Source organism: Haliotis rufescens, unplaced genomic scaffold (assembly GCF_023055435.1).
Source record: "Haliotis rufescens isolate VD_foot unplaced genomic scaffold, xgHalRufe1.0.p SCAF_17, whole genome shotgun sequence".
Classification (NCBI taxonomy): domain Eukaryota; kingdom Metazoa; phylum Mollusca; class Gastropoda; order Lepetellida; family Haliotidae; genus Haliotis; species Haliotis rufescens.
In genome coordinates, this window is record NW_025963857.1 from 29576919 (window position 1) to 29592851 (window position 15933).

At 41.7% G+C, this 15933-nt stretch overlaps 1 protein-coding gene across 1 annotated transcript in view; it reads right to left on the reverse strand.

Annotated features, from left to right (window-relative positions):
• Positions 1–15933, reverse strand: part of LOC124119440 (neuropilin and tolloid-like protein 2) — a 76107-nt gene that overhangs the window by 18444 nt on the left and 41730 nt on the right. The window contains exon 2 of the mRNA XM_046481933.2: positions 681–743. Within this exon, the coding sequence (XP_046337889.2) occupies positions 681–743 (63 nt within the window). The remainder of the gene's footprint in view (positions 1–680; positions 744–15933) is intronic.

A 15933-nucleotide genomic window follows, 5' to 3' on the forward strand; every position in this document is an offset into this window, starting at 1 on the left:
GTAGAAATACCCACTGGGGATCGAATGGGTATCGGGTGGTCACAATGGTTACTGAGTATGAACAGTGGTTAGTTAAGGGACAGGGAACACAAACCTTCAGCCGTTTGTTATTGCTCAGATCCCGACTTTGTAAATCGTTGCTCACACTATCGACCGGTGGTTTGAGTAGTTAGTTTGACGTATTGCATTGTGGGGCGTAAATACACATTCAGGCACAATCTTTAAAAATCGTCAACTCAGTTCTTGAACCTATTTCAACGACATTTTTTTAAAAACAGATCAGTGAATCGAAAAATTCAAGCCAGTAGGTCGGATAAAATTAACAATTTTAATTTTATTTTCCTCAAAATGTTAAGAGGGTATTGAGCAAGAAGGTAGAGGAGAATAGGGCTTCGTCATAATTCGTTGTGTTTTGAAGTGTTTAATTAAAGTATTTCACTTATTTCTGGTCCGTGGCATACTTAAAGGCTTTTTATTTTGTTCACATTTCATTTTTTGGGCGGATTCATAAACTTAAAAAAACGTCATGTGTTTGTCAGGCACAAAAAGACATCCCGACCTTCCTAAAACCAACCCAGCAAAAACGTTCTAAAAGTGATTAACAGATCTGGGGGTTCCTTCCTGTTAAAACTAAAAGTGATGCTATCAGCTGGAGAGTAGTAAGATGTCGAATACATTACCTCTTCCCCCGAGCGTCAATCTGCCGGGTACCACCACCAACACCGCCACCAGTGCAACCACACCTGCAAACAGGAAAAAACTCATCATGACACTGTCATCTGCGATACCCGCGGCAGCTCGTTCCCCACTTAATGAAGACTGTATCTGCGTTATCGGTGCGCTGCGCACACCTACAGTGATGAAACATGACATTTACTTAGCCTCTACACGAGTCTGTAGGAGAGGGAGCTTGTTAACATGAACAGCCTGCCCCTCACTGCAGCGCAGGCCCTCGACTGTCACAGTGAATCAGCCTCTCTCACCTGCAGACTCCACATGGCGTACTCATCGCTGATGGAATGGGAGAGGGTGGGGGGAGGGGGTGCGGGTGTTTGTATACACGTGACACAGTATCGTATAACACTCCTACTTCCTAAAAAGTTATCTCAGACCATGTAAAGTGGAAAGAATGGTTCTTTTTCGTGAGGGTCTTTTGAAATATGTGACGTGAACGACTTTTCAGGACGTGCACTATGTTTTACTTTTGTCCTGCATGTCTGGAGTTTTGTTTGTTAATTTCTGTCAAATTGTTATTTAACGCCGCACTCCGAAATATTCCATCCATGTGACAGCGGTCTTTAAATAAGTACAACAAATGTTATATCAACATATATATTAATATTAATTTAGCTTTTTAGTTTTCGTATAAGTGTTAAAATGTAAAGATTATCCGGATTTTAACGGAAGCGTTATCTTTTCTTGACTAAACTATTCCGCCATATTTGTTGTCGAGGTTGAACCGACAGTGAGATTATCTTTTGACCACAATCAAATTGTGTACAACGTTGCATGCAGCGTAGGATCTAGGGGTCGGGGAAGTGTACAACCGGTCTACCTATTGCATCCCCGGGGATAGGGTGTGTGGATGGTGGGTGGTGGACGGTGAGCATCTCCTCCGCCCCGGATACAACCGCTGCATCCCCGGGGAAAGGGTTTCAGGGATGGGGAGGAGGAGATACAACCTGCCACAATCCAGTAAAAGACCACAGCAATTTGTTCCAGTGGCAGTTAGCGAATACAGCAAGCAGAACACAACCCAATCAATTCCATGAAACGCCGCGGTAGGTGAGACGCGTACACCCATGTCATAGAGACGAGCCTCTGAACTTTATGGAGTCTAGCGCCAACATAACAGATAATGGCAAAATGTTGACATGTAAAACAAAACTGATGATCAACCCATCCCAGATGATCTCTAGAAGGAGATGGCAGGTTATGGACCCGTTCTCTGCAAGAAGAAGCGGTCAGCAGTTACCCCACGTGGTGAAGTGGGCCAGTCATTATGTCTCACGTCTTTGATCCCGGGCTATAATCAACTACGGCTGCGTGTACAAGACTGTAGTTCTGTGCGCCAGCTGAGGGTCGTATTCACGGTGTCAGCGTGTTTACACAGTAATCTCCCCCAGATGGTACGTCGGAACCGTCAATGCATTACTCGTCACTTGCTTGATAATACGTTACAACAATACGACTGACGTTCCGTTTCCATAACCTGCATGTCTTAGAATCCTGTCGCAATGTGACATCTTCGTCCCATTCCAGAAAAACACACCAGAAAGAAAGGGCTTCCTAAACAACCAAGTTCATGCTCAAACGCCTCTCAAGCTATTCTTGTTGTTAACCAGATGATAATTTGCATTGGAAGAGAAAGAATAATATATTACGTCGTAGGATGCATTTTGTAAAAAAGGTCTTCAATGTCTAAATTATCATCTGCTACTTTGGTTTTTAAGATGGCAGAACCGACACGTCCTTGGAATGGTAAATATTATTCTTTAGATAGAAAGAGAAGAAGAGCGTGGCAGCAGTTTTTAGAGTGGAACTATGTTCATGTTTGATAGTTTCTTTGAACCTGTTTCACGTATCATTAGGTACAGCGCATTATTATAGAACGTTAGCCTTTATTCGTAATCCATATTTCGCAATAAAGTCGCAGTGATCTTTTGTATATACTGTAACCATGGTTTTGTAAACATCAGATGGTATTCCTTTCCGTTATCGTTCGTTCAGAAACTTTGGTAAACTCAGTTGTGTATTCCTGTTCAGTGAAGTAGAATTCGGAAATACACAGAACATGTATACGTTGTTGTTTTTCTGGAGTCGTATTTGGCTGAAGATAGGGAACCCAAACCGGTTGTTTGTGTTACCTGCGCATATCCCTCTGGCTATCTGTGCAAACAACGATGGTCGTGTGTGTCAAATAAACACACACTCCGGTACTGAGAGTCTTAAGAATGGCGGCGCCGAAATTCATTCGGAACACACACGCTGGACTTATTACTCTAGACGCATGACCGCTGGCCGACGGTCTCCGTATGCATCGTTGTCTTCAGGGTGCAATTACCATAAAAACTCACTGAAGCAATAAATTTGCACTTTGAATTATATAATTTCTTTGAAGCTCAAGTATGTTTATTAGTCGATGAAACGGCTTCAAAGTGTCGTAATGACGCGCTAAATACCTAAATTCCTCATTGAGTGAGTGAGTTTGGTGTTAACGCCGCTTTGAACAGTATATTCCAGTTATATCACGGTTTGTTAGCTTGATGTTGGAGGAAAGCCCGAAGTGATGCATGCCTTTGACCTTTACCAGGTTGATGAAACCAACGAGCACGGGTATGGCGCTAACAAACCTAGAAACATAATCAGGGTAAACCGGGATTCGTATCCGTGAGTTTAGGTTTCTGGCGTGCCCAAGGGACGCAACCGCACATGGAATTGCAGCGACTTTGATGACTGTGCTATCTGACCTTCATGATCTCTGTTTCAATTGTCAAATTGACTGACCATTGGTCAGGAAAATAGGTATAAGATTAGCATTCAAATGATCATAAACACATCAAATACCGTAACGATTATTACTCTCCTCATTTTTTTCCACTATCAAGCCATAGATAAGATGAGGTGGGGTGGGGTTTAACGTCATCTAAAGATTATTTCCCTTAAATGGTGTCGTGCATTTGCGTGTGTGCGTGTGTGCGTGTGTGCGTGTGTGCTTGTACTAGCCCAGGCGAATGTTTTATAGTGCTATCCTTCAGAGATACCATGCCGTAGTTTAACATGGACACCCCACCATATGATGACTCAGAACCGACCAGTCCTTGTTACGAGTACCAACTTTTAAGGTCTTTTAGCGTTTCGTCTTTTGACTTAACCAGGAATGGAACCATCGGCCTTCCGCTCTCCTATCAAACCTACACAACCAGACGTAGGTTGAATGGAATCTCTTGAAATATATCAGCTAAAATTCACATAAATGTGAAGTAACTTTTCTGAAACACTTCATTAAAAAAGATGACACATTTTTCTAATTGTTAAGTTAACTGGTAAAAAATTCTATAGCGTACACGCGTGTTTTACACGCGCCGCAAAACCCGCCATCTGGTTTAATCAGCTACAATGAGCTGCATCTACCACGCGCCAATTAACCTATTATCGGCAGCCGTGTTCAGACTGGGTTCTGTATTATGCACCTTATTACCAAGATGGCCAACTGAAGTAAATCTGCTCCTAGGTGGCGCTCGCATCTGCCGTGTATTACACCAAATCTCCACACACTGCACCTTGACGAGCCCGACGAGGCAACACAGCCGCATTGTGACTGGACTTCTGATGTTGGCTTTTATTGAGTAAAATCAGTTCCTTATTGCTTAAATTGCTAGATAAGATAAGTTAGTTTATCTTGCCAGCATTAGGACGCACTCTCATCTGATCGGGAACAGCTGTGGAACTACAGACCTGACTAGTCCTTGCCGCAAGCTATGGGTTGTTTGAGAATAGACACACAGTAAATATATCATCAAGGTTTGCCTATGATAACACTACTACCCATATCATCAACAAATCTGTAAATAAGAACCAGCATTGCAAACATATGTAATGACTGCCCTGGTTTCAGGAGGAGCATATGCACCTCGTTGGACGAACCTTCGCTGTCTTTATTCGCAATGGTGGACTGAGAAAAGAAACAGTCTGGTTGCAATTAAGGCAGAGCTATGTAAAAATACATCTTAAGATATTAGGTTTCATAGATGAACCTGTGGATCAAACCCAATCTATATCAGACACCAGATTGTCAAAACACACACGGGAGTTAAAGAAAAGTTTGCTATTTCAAACCTGCAAAGCAGTTATCTACAAACATGACGGGTTGTTTTTTTCTTCTTATACACATTGGTGTTTGTTGTGAGTTTAAAGAGATATATCATTACCTTTGCAACTGTAATTAGCTGTAGGGAAACACTATACGATGCATCACCCGCATTTTACTTGAAACTGTCATCACAATTCAGAGCCCGATATCACAGTGCAAACTCATAAATACAAATTTTACTACATACAGTCATGCCTAAACACCATACTACATGAAACAATGCATACCTCGTGATCTTCATTGACTAAATATGTTCTAGGCAGGCCCTGAATGTGAATAGCCCTCAGCTGGCCAGCTCTTGAGATGTCAGAGCGGAATACCCATGGCCATACTTCAACCCACCCCCCACTAACACAACAATGCTGACATCTCTCAAACCATTCCCCGACGATAAAATATTCTCAATAGGAGAACGACGACCATTTCGCAATTCTTACCCACAATAAAACCGTTTCCTGTGCCGATGCCCCTAGCGTGAACTTTTACATAATTCTTGATTCGCCCTGAATCGCTAATCTCTCGACAAGTCGTGAATAAATCACATCCTAAACATGCTCCAACTGCCATTGTGCGAGGACTCCCCTAACAACTAATGGACGAAAAATGAAAGTTGAGACTCTGGAATGCCACGATACCGAGATAATTGTTATGACAGCATCCAATTGTTTTCGTTTATCTTGTTTTCTTGTGTGTGCCTTGGTCATATCGGATGGTAAATCCGTTTCGGGCAATCTATCATCCCCCAAAACCCCGACTGTAAATATCCATCCTACAGGGTTCCAAACAATTACTCACGATAATATATTCAATTCATGAATGATGTTTTTTCCCAGGTTCAAATAAATAGGCCTCTGTATATATTCTTTGGCCATTTACTTATTAAGATTAAGCGGGCGTGTCCGTTTCTCAGCATTCCTGTTTTTCAAATATTGTAACTATTTCCGGTGAATGCATGGTGGGATGGAAGAATGGTGGTTATGTTTTGTTGACTCGGCAATATGTCGATAGCCTGACTCGTAGTATTACGCAATGTTGACAGAAACAACAGTGCTATCATGTCATCAACCCTTGGTTACCAGGGCAACACGTGACGCGCAGGTACAAACACACGATAACATCGTCTAGGGGCTTCCTGTCTGTTCCGTAATGCCTCCATTGAGTCCATAAACGTCACGAATGGTTGATAAATATCATACATAAACATCAAAATAATGCATACCACTAAATGCTATCGGATACGTACAGAAACCGTAAATGTTAAACCCATGATTTATACATTGATAGTCCCGGATTCAGATGTAAACTGTGGCATTAATAGGCTGAAGCAAAACAAGTGTATCTTTTGTTTCTGGTCACTCGAGAGTTGTTTTTTCCGGTTTTAACAACAGGACAAGGGGAGATAACTCTAAATATACTCACGTCGGTATGGTCGGTATGGTGACGCTTTTGATTTGTAGACCCAACTTTAATATACCAGTCATGGAGAAAGATTCGTTACCGCATCGACTTAGAAGGAAACGTTATTGTAGTAACAGTGTTTACTTGTGAAGTTTGTTTGATGAACTGCGGTGGTGGGGGTAGCCTTGTTGTCAATGCCTTTGCGCATCTCGCCGAAATCCGGGTTTGATTCCCATGAATTTCTCGATGTCCATTCTTGGCGACCCCCGCTGTAATATGGCTTGGCTATTGCAAAATGTGATGCAAAACACAAGTACCTTACGAAAAACTGTAACATTAATTTTAAAGCATATGGAGTTTAAGCTAAAGAAAACGATAACGTCATCATTTCTTGTCATTCGCGGTACAGATTTAAGTGTTTGGTTGGTGTTAATTAAGGACCTGGGAAACAGTCTCTGTGTCATTAGAGTGATCATGATATACATAATACAATTTGAGTTGGTAGACAAATGGGTTTGGAATTACTGAATCAAAACGGCTTATACTGCCAATTGTACCGTTCCTAGTTAGTAAGTTGTTAAAAGGACTTGAAACTAAACCCACTAAAACTGACGCATTGACAAGGGGTACTGGATTTTGCTATGATTTGAAATCACTTATAAGGTAATTAAACAGATTAAAGTTATTCCAGTTCGATTGTTCGAGGACATTTGAAACGTTTGAGGGGGCACGAGTGGCCCAGTCGTCTAAGGCGCCGCTATTCGCTGTGCCCAATTGCATCCCTTGGGCACGCCAGAAACCTATGATTGTGGGTTCGAATCCCGGTTCGCCCCGATTATGTTTCTAGGTTTGTCAGCACCATACCCGTGCTCGTGGGTTTCACCGAAGTGGTAAACGTCTGAGACCTGCATCACTTTGGACTTTCCTCCCACATTAAGCTGACACGCCGTGATATAACTGGTATACTGTTAAAAGCGGCGTCAAACCCAACTCACTCACTCACTCACTCACTGAAACGTTTGAATTTTTGTGTTTTCAGTTTGGTAAAAGTTTGCTGAGCTGGAAGTCATTTTTCCACCAGGGACGACACAGCCATTATCAATGTAGAAAATGAGATAAGTGATCTATAGATAGTGAATTACAAGTCACTGTAACAATGAGGCAGAAATAAGCCTTGACTGGCAACTAACACCGGGTGTTGATTCCGGAAGCCTTGACTGGCAACTAACACCGGGTGTTGATTCCGGAAGCCTTGACTGGCAACTAACACCGGGTGTTGATTCCGGAAGCCTTGACTGGCAACTGACACCAGGTGTTGATTCCGGGAAAGGGTAGGTGCCAACAGTTAAAATATTGTTGATTCTAAAACCGGGAAGAGGATCCAGATCGGTGACTTGGCTGATTGCGTGGCAACGTGCCCTGGTGGTGTGGAGAATTGCTCATAATATCAACCACGGGTTTGTCTCCTCCAGATTTGAGTATGTATCGCCCGCCGAGGTATACCTTGAATTTTGCGACTTATAACCATCATTTCTAGAACAAACCAATTTTCATTTAGTCCAGCTTCCGCCCTGTTAAACTAAAATTTAGTCCCGTGAAATGAAGCCATCTTATTTCAAAATATGTGTCTGCGAAATAAACCAATAGAACCCAAATAGAGCCCAGAACAATGCTTAAGAGCTGAGGTAATCTAGACTTGCCAAACGATTCTAGATTTGAGTTGACCTTTTTTATATATTCTCTAGGTTCTGGGAGACAGACGGCATCCTGCGACTGTGGTGGTGTCGTTATCCCCCAGCTATGCACCGTCTTGTTAAAAAACAGGGTTTATTACCATGAAAATACGGACATGGAACGATTGGTATTTGAATCGGATGTGCATGGAGCGGCATATTGGCAACAGCTGCAGAGTCGGGGAACAGCTCCATGCACTGTTTCTACACACAGGTCTGTTTTTGTTATACGCTATAGGTACCAGCCATGTGTTGAATTGAGGATGCACTTAAACCTACATTAGTACAGCCTGTGGTTTGGACGGGTGACAGAAAATAATATTATTCTGTTGACATTGTTAAACGTGTTAGAACAGTTTTGACATTCACTGCGACAGGGGCTAAACCGAAGTTCACATTAATTCAATAAACGATGCATTAGATTAACTTTCAGTGCATCTAGATCCATCGCCCCGCCCTAACATGTTTGTTTAAGTATATTAACTTACTTTGTTGAATCCTTCTATATTTATTTATCTCGCAAACCCACTTACGTATGGGGCGGTTGGGTAGCCAAGCGGTTAAAGCGTTCGCTCCTCATGCCGAAGGCCTGGGTTCGATTCCCCAAATGGTTAATTGCCCTTTGTTTAAAGCCCATTTCGTGATATTGCTGGAATAATGTTATAAGCGGCGTAAAACTCAACTCACTCACTCGCTATAGTCGAACATACATTACACATTTTTCACGTATAACCTCTTCCTTATGTACCCCTACAATCCTTTATGTAAATCATCTGAAATATAAAATTGTATTTGAAAAGAACGAGTAAATTTTGATACTTGTATGAAATAATCTACATTTTTAATCAAATGAGACATTTTTAAAAAAAAGACATTTTATCCACGCATGCTATCATAAGACAGGTGTAGCAAACATGCCAATATTATCACAAACATATTTTACAAGGGTGAGATAATGCTGTTTTTGTATCAACTTACAAGGAACTTTATAAACCACCGCGATTGATTTTCACAGTTATCACGCTTATCTCCCTTGATCTTCCATCATAATACTACATCATCAAACGGGGATGTATCCTTCTGGTATCAGTGCACATGTTACTACGCATATTTCTCTCACACGGGAATGTATACATGCAATATCCATCTCGGCAGGGAGGGGCGGGGCGGCTGAAATGCACACCACTCATAAACCACGTGGAAATGTCAGATTGAAATTGATTAAACAAAGGAGGCGGATCCTGTACCAAAAGCTGAGATATGTAGTCCTGTTTTTGTACACACACAGCCCGCTGAGCATGCGTAATTCTTTCCATATGGAATTCGGATCGCATAGGTTTAGTGTGTGTATATTTTTCGTAGGCCTACATAAATAATGAATAGTACTAAGGAAATAATTCAATTAATAACCTGGAATCTTGTTTCAGATAAGGCTGTATTTTTATGATAATCATAAGGAATTCTAAGGTTATTAATAATTTACGTGAGTAAGTGTAGTTAAATGATACATGCTATAACAGCCTTGCAATATTGAGGCTGCATCATATGTACACATAGACGCTGAAACGCCTGGAGAAAATATGCACAGCAACTGGGAATGCTTGCTAACTGATTTGCACACGTGTTAAAGGTAATACAGCTAATATATTTGCCCATTACACGTAAGACAGAACAGCGATACCTAAATCTTGAGAACGGTATCGGTTCCCGGGGTATGTTGATACAGACAAGTGCTCACATCTACAAGTGTTCAAATTTACAAGGGCTAAATTCTGTAAGTATCGAATTCTACAAGTGCTAAATTCTTTAAGTGTTGAAATCAACAAGTGATAAATTCTGCAAAAGTTAAATTCTACAAGTGTTGAAACCTTCAAGGTTTATAAAAGCTTTGTATTCAACAGTGTTGAAATGAATAAATACTGAAATAGAAGCGTTGAAGCCCACAAGTGTTGAGAGTTTCAAATTCTGTAAGTTTTAGGTTCAAGTGTTGAAATGAACAAACGTTGGAAAGGAGAAGTGTTGAAATGTACTAGCGTTGAAAAAGACATGTATAATAAATGAATTCTACAAGCGTTAAAATCTACAAGAATAGTCTACATGTGTGTTTCAGCTATGACTCGTGATCTGTGTATGGTAATATCCTGGCAAACAACTGTTTTAGAATCTGGGACAAAAAATCACTCCTTGAAATGACGATATTTCATATGACTTAATGTTAGTTTAACAGGATGGACGCTCGACTAAATGAGAATGGGTTTGTTCTAGGAATAATAGTTAAATCTTCGAATCATCCCGATGCGTTTAAATTGTTTTCACAAAGGTCAGTGTTTACTGTGAATCAGTTTTAAAACCCATTTGAAATCACAAGTCCTTCAGTCTAAATCACTGCGCATGTGCATAAAAAACAATCACTGTTCTGGAAGATTGCCTCTTCACATGTATCAACTCTGTGGTGTCCGAATGGCCGAGCGCCCAACTCACCGAAGACCTGGGTTTGATTCCAATATGAATATAAAGAACGCCAGCCTGCAGTAGGTGTCACTTGTGATGGTATCGCTGCAATACATTATACAGACAACACCCCCTTCAAGGTAGACACGATTTTATGGATAACAACTTAATAATCCTTAAAAAGCGACGTTTCGGTATAGATCCTTATACCGTTGTCAAGCCGTTATACCGTTGTCAAGCCGTTATACCGTTGTCAAGCCGTTATAATGTTGTCCTGCTTGTATAAGGATCTATACCGAAACGTCGCTTTTTACACTATTAAGGAGTTGTTATCCATAAAATTGTGTCTACCTTGTCACCCGTCAACTTCTATGTAATGCCTATCAAACAAGAAACACCCCCATCCTGGTCTAGTAGATAGAGCGCCTGCCCGGAGAGAGGAAGGTCGGTGGTTCGATCCCCATCCGCGTCGTATCAAAAGACGTTAGAAGATGGTACTTGTTACCCTGTCTGGGGCTTTACATTAAAGGGATAAAACAAGTACTAGTCGTTTCGGGGTCAGTATACTGTGTCTGAGTGGGGGTATCTCTGTGGGCTAGCACTATTAGTACAGCAAGCCACAGCCACACACACAGCCACACACACACACACACACACACACACACACACACACACACGCACACACAAACACACACATACACACGCACGCACGCACGTACGCACAATATCGCTATGTTATTGAAATAATCTTGAACGCGACCTTTTAACTTTCAACCCCATAAAACCTCCCCTCACGAAAACCCATTCACTCTCAAGCTGACCTACAATAAGTCACCATTTACACGCGAGAAACTCGCAGTCTGTCCCACAGCCGCCGAACCGTATTATTTCCCCTTTCGCCCACCCCTTACTGTAATGCTATAGCTCTAAAATAAGCAAGTCTAGATTTTTCACAGGTTCCCATTCTCCCATCTCACTGGGGCTCCTTTTCAATTAAAATGGTCTTGCATTTGTTTCTATTAGAATTATATTAAAATTTATATTTTCAGAGACTGAACGCCAGTCTAGAGTAACTCGTTACGATACACGTAATTAAAAAAATGCTGGGAAGAAATATGACTATATGTTTTTTTACTAGAAGGAGTTGTAGTTCATGTACTTATCATAGTTCTGTATCGGCTGTGGAGATAGCACGGGGGGGGGGGGGGGGGGGGGGGAACAGCCGTCACACCGCTGTCCTGGCGAGGGACACGCGGGCGCGCGTGTTCTGATGGTATACGTCGAGTGCAGGTTTATGCGGTAGATCATTAAAGCCACAAATCGTTTATCTTGAATTTTCAAGATAGCCAAATGACCTGGTCCATATTGGCTTCCGTATTCATATTCATTGCCAAATATGACATGTAAATAATGTAAATAACCGAGCTTGTATCAGCCAAACAATTAACGACCTTGGCCCCATGAAACTCATGGCGCGTGGAGATGGGTGATACCTGAGATGAGATCAGCGATGTATTAACATGATTTAGATTCATCGTTATTAGTTATATATCCGGGGTAGAAACATCTTCCCGAGGCAAGAGAAACAGTGGAAACTGGACTTTTATAGTCAGTTAACTCTCTTGCCTCGGGAAGATTGGGTAGAAACGGTCTTCAGCAACCCATGCTTGCTGTAAAAGGTGACTATGCTTGTCGTAAAAGGCGACTAACGGGATCGGGTGGTCAGGCTCGCTGACTTGGTTGATGCATATCATCCTATTACAGTTGCGTGGATCAATGCTTATGATGTCAATCCTGGATTGTCTGGTCCAGACTTGATTATTTACAGATCGCAGTTATATAGCTGGAATATTGCTGAGTGCGGCGTTAAACAAAAAAACAAACAAACAAACTTATATTTCCTAGGATGATGGGGTAGCCTGGTGGTTAAAGCGTTCGCTTGTCCCACCGAAACCCGGGTTTGATTTCCCACATTGGTACAACGTGTGAAGCCCATTTCTGGAGTCCCCGCCGTGATATTGCTGGAATTTTGCTTAAAGCAGTGTAAAGCCATACTCACTCACTCACGCATACATCGAGATGTGGAGAAGCCGGTATTACGACTATAGCATGATGTGGATGAGCAGTCTTTGCATTTTCCCCGTGATGTAGAAAGGCCGCTTTTACTCTTACATACTAGTATACATTTTTATTTTTTTATTACCTGTTTGTATCGTTATCTGTCGTGTAGTTGTCCGATTTTCGATCACGAACGTTGGTATTACTTAATTTCGTTTATCCGACATATTCGTTAATCCGACATAATCATATGCAACCAACCATGTCGGATTAACGGGACTTGACTGTATACTGATGTAGAAAGTCGGGTTTACTTATAGATATATCTATATCACGACGTAGATGGGCCGAGGAAAATTGTGTAGTTTCCCAGGCGTGGTAATGCGTCAGTCTGATGTCCAATGGTTCCCGTGGGAGGCCACCTCCACGCTTTATGAACATGTCTGATGTGAAACACGGCGTTAGATGTTTTTATGTATGTTTACATATAAACCGCAACTAACGCGCAGAACCATACTAAGTTCGCAAAGTACATTTCCCGCATCAGCTCTGGACCCGGCCTGTAGTATAATTAACGACATGCACGTTTTACATTTCATGAATATTTCGTTAACAGAGTGGAAAAACTTCACAAAATGTGAAGCATGACCGTGTAGGCAATAAATGAAGCGGCGAGACCCCCCCTCCCTCCCGGATGAGGCTCAGTCCACCACCTGCTGTAGGATGGGGATTGGGGGGGAGGGGGAGGGGTGTTCTCACCTGTCACCGGCCATTGATGGCACTGGGAGAGCTACGAGGAATCCCATGCGAATGAACCGGATGTATGTAAAGATAAGATTTAACATAAAATAAATTCAAAGCATGCATGTATGCGTAATAAAAAACCGCATCCAGGGCGTCTTTTGCGAGTCCGTTTGTTTTGTTATGTAAAACGCCCAAGGTCCTGCCTAACGTGTATGTCCATGTGACAGAGGTTTTTGCGAAGGATGTGTTTGGGGAGGGGGTGCTGGTGGGGGCAGGGGTTTGCGGTGGGGGATGGTATGGTGATACCAGTGTAGATCTCTATACAGTTTCCTTCCCCCTATATGCACAGTCTTCATCTATCCTGCAGGAATATTTAAACTTAACGGATCTTGTAGGACTGGGGTGTGTCATCTCGAGGTAAATTCAAAGTCTCCATTACATGAATAGGTTTAAAACATTTAAACCAACCGAGAGAGTGAATCAGATTTTACGCCGCTTTTAGAAATCGTCAAGCAATATCATGGCAACCGACACCAGAAATGGCTTCTCGCAGTGTTCCCCAATTGGAACACATATCCCAGGCCATTGAGACGGGCGAACACTTTAACCACTCGGCTACCCTAAGTCCCACTTTTTCACACTTAAGACACTGTTTACAAACTGAAAAACTTGGAAGAAACATGTTGGATGATAGATAGAATTTCACCCTCGTGTCTTAAAAAAATGGTATCAAATATATCAACACAGTCGATTCAAGTTAAAAACTCCTCTGGGACCACAGAAATCAGTTTCGTATGTAAGAATGTCTACATCCCCATCCCCATTGTACGCGTATTCGTCACAAATATACGTTGTTACATGAACAACGCTCCGCTCTGGTAGCGCTGAGTTGTTCTATATATACACACGAAAGCCCCGATCTTGCCTGTGCATACGTGGATTTTCTGTAAGGTGCATTTTACATACACCTTTACTATGTATCCCGATCAGCGTTTGTTGTACATGTTTAGGGCTGCATTGACTTCAGAGATGTTGGGTTCTCTGCACTACAATCCTCTTTAAACTCGTTTTCCGCCATCGATGCGCTGTGAGAGATTTATCATGTGTAGAGGTTTCCTTTTGATTCTATTTTTAGCCGATACTTGAGTTGCGAATGTGCTTATATTCGTACGTATGAAGAATAACGTGTCAGATTTTGGCATGTTATTCTACAAAACGTGCAAAAAATGCATAACTCATTATTTACATTTCAATGACCTTTCACCTTCATAGCATAGGAATTGAGCCGTGGACTATCGTTTCGTTGTTTAGATGCAGGCATGCTACGAGGACCAACTGCTATATTATGGAACTTGACTTGATAGTTGACGTCGATTAAAAGATGGCGGCGAGGACGTAAACAATGATAAGGCATCACGTGATTCCAGTCTTAACAAGTACCTGCAGTTGTCATAAATGTTTGAACTTTTGAAATGTTTCCCCGAAAACAACCTGTCTGTTTTTTTACCATTACATGAATCGTAGACACCTGAATATCTCGTCAACCAGAACCAGATTCCGAGCAGCTGATTTACGGACATGACGTAAACTAGCTCTGAGAATCCCCTTAATGGCCCTGTGAACATGGATTATCAAAACCCAGATAGGTTGCAAACGGTCGCCATAAAACAGACCGAGGTGAGAAAGATTGTTGGTGACGACAGCCTCACACGGCTGATGAGAGACTTAAAGTATTGTGGAAACTTAAATACCACATCGACAGCTGCGTATGGCTTCTGCACAACTAATTGTCAGCTCATGAGGCCACTCGTGTAGGAAGTAATCGTGTAATGAATATAGCATCCCTCACCGCGGCCATTATACCGATCTGTTTGACCAGCGGAACTAATGGGGGGGAAGCTTCATTGCTTGTATGTGGTCTTGTGTACACCTTGCCGCTCCGGGATGCGCGTATCACTTCTGGCTTGAAGTACTGATCAGTTCAATTGAAGAGTTTGTGGTGAGGGGTGTAATTTTACGTCGAGTTTAGCATCATTGAAGCAACATCACGGCTGAGGACACTGCTGAGCGGTTACGGACATTACATCCGAGTTGAACCATTATGATGACGTAATGCTATTGTCCTTGCAGTTGATTCTGAACCAGGAATTCACTTGCTATTCTAAACGTGCATTTTAAAGAAGTAAAACTGATTCAACTATAAGTCATTATTAAAAAATATAGATAAATTATATATCAACCATGTCATAGCTTACGCCAGAGAAATCACTCGAATTTGTTTTTTCGAAAGTAGAATCAACTCTACTTCCGGAATCAATACATTCGAGTGATTTCTCCATTACTAATTAAACCTTGGTCTGTTGACGTGCGTCAATGGGTTGACAACGGTATGAGGATCTATACCAAAACGTCGCCTTAACAGTATTAAAGAAGTTGTTATCCAAAAATTATGTATACTTCGTCATCCGTCAACTTCTAAGTAATGGCTATCAAACAATTCAATGCATATCTTTTTTATAGTAAGACACCTTCAAATGTTGTTTTCCCCCGGAAATTGAAACAATTATTAATGATTGCAAATATGTTGAGATTTATTCGAATATCTGACTACGAAAATTAAAGATTGAAAAGGCGAAATTAACACGGTCGGGAACAAGTTTACTAAACACCGTTTTC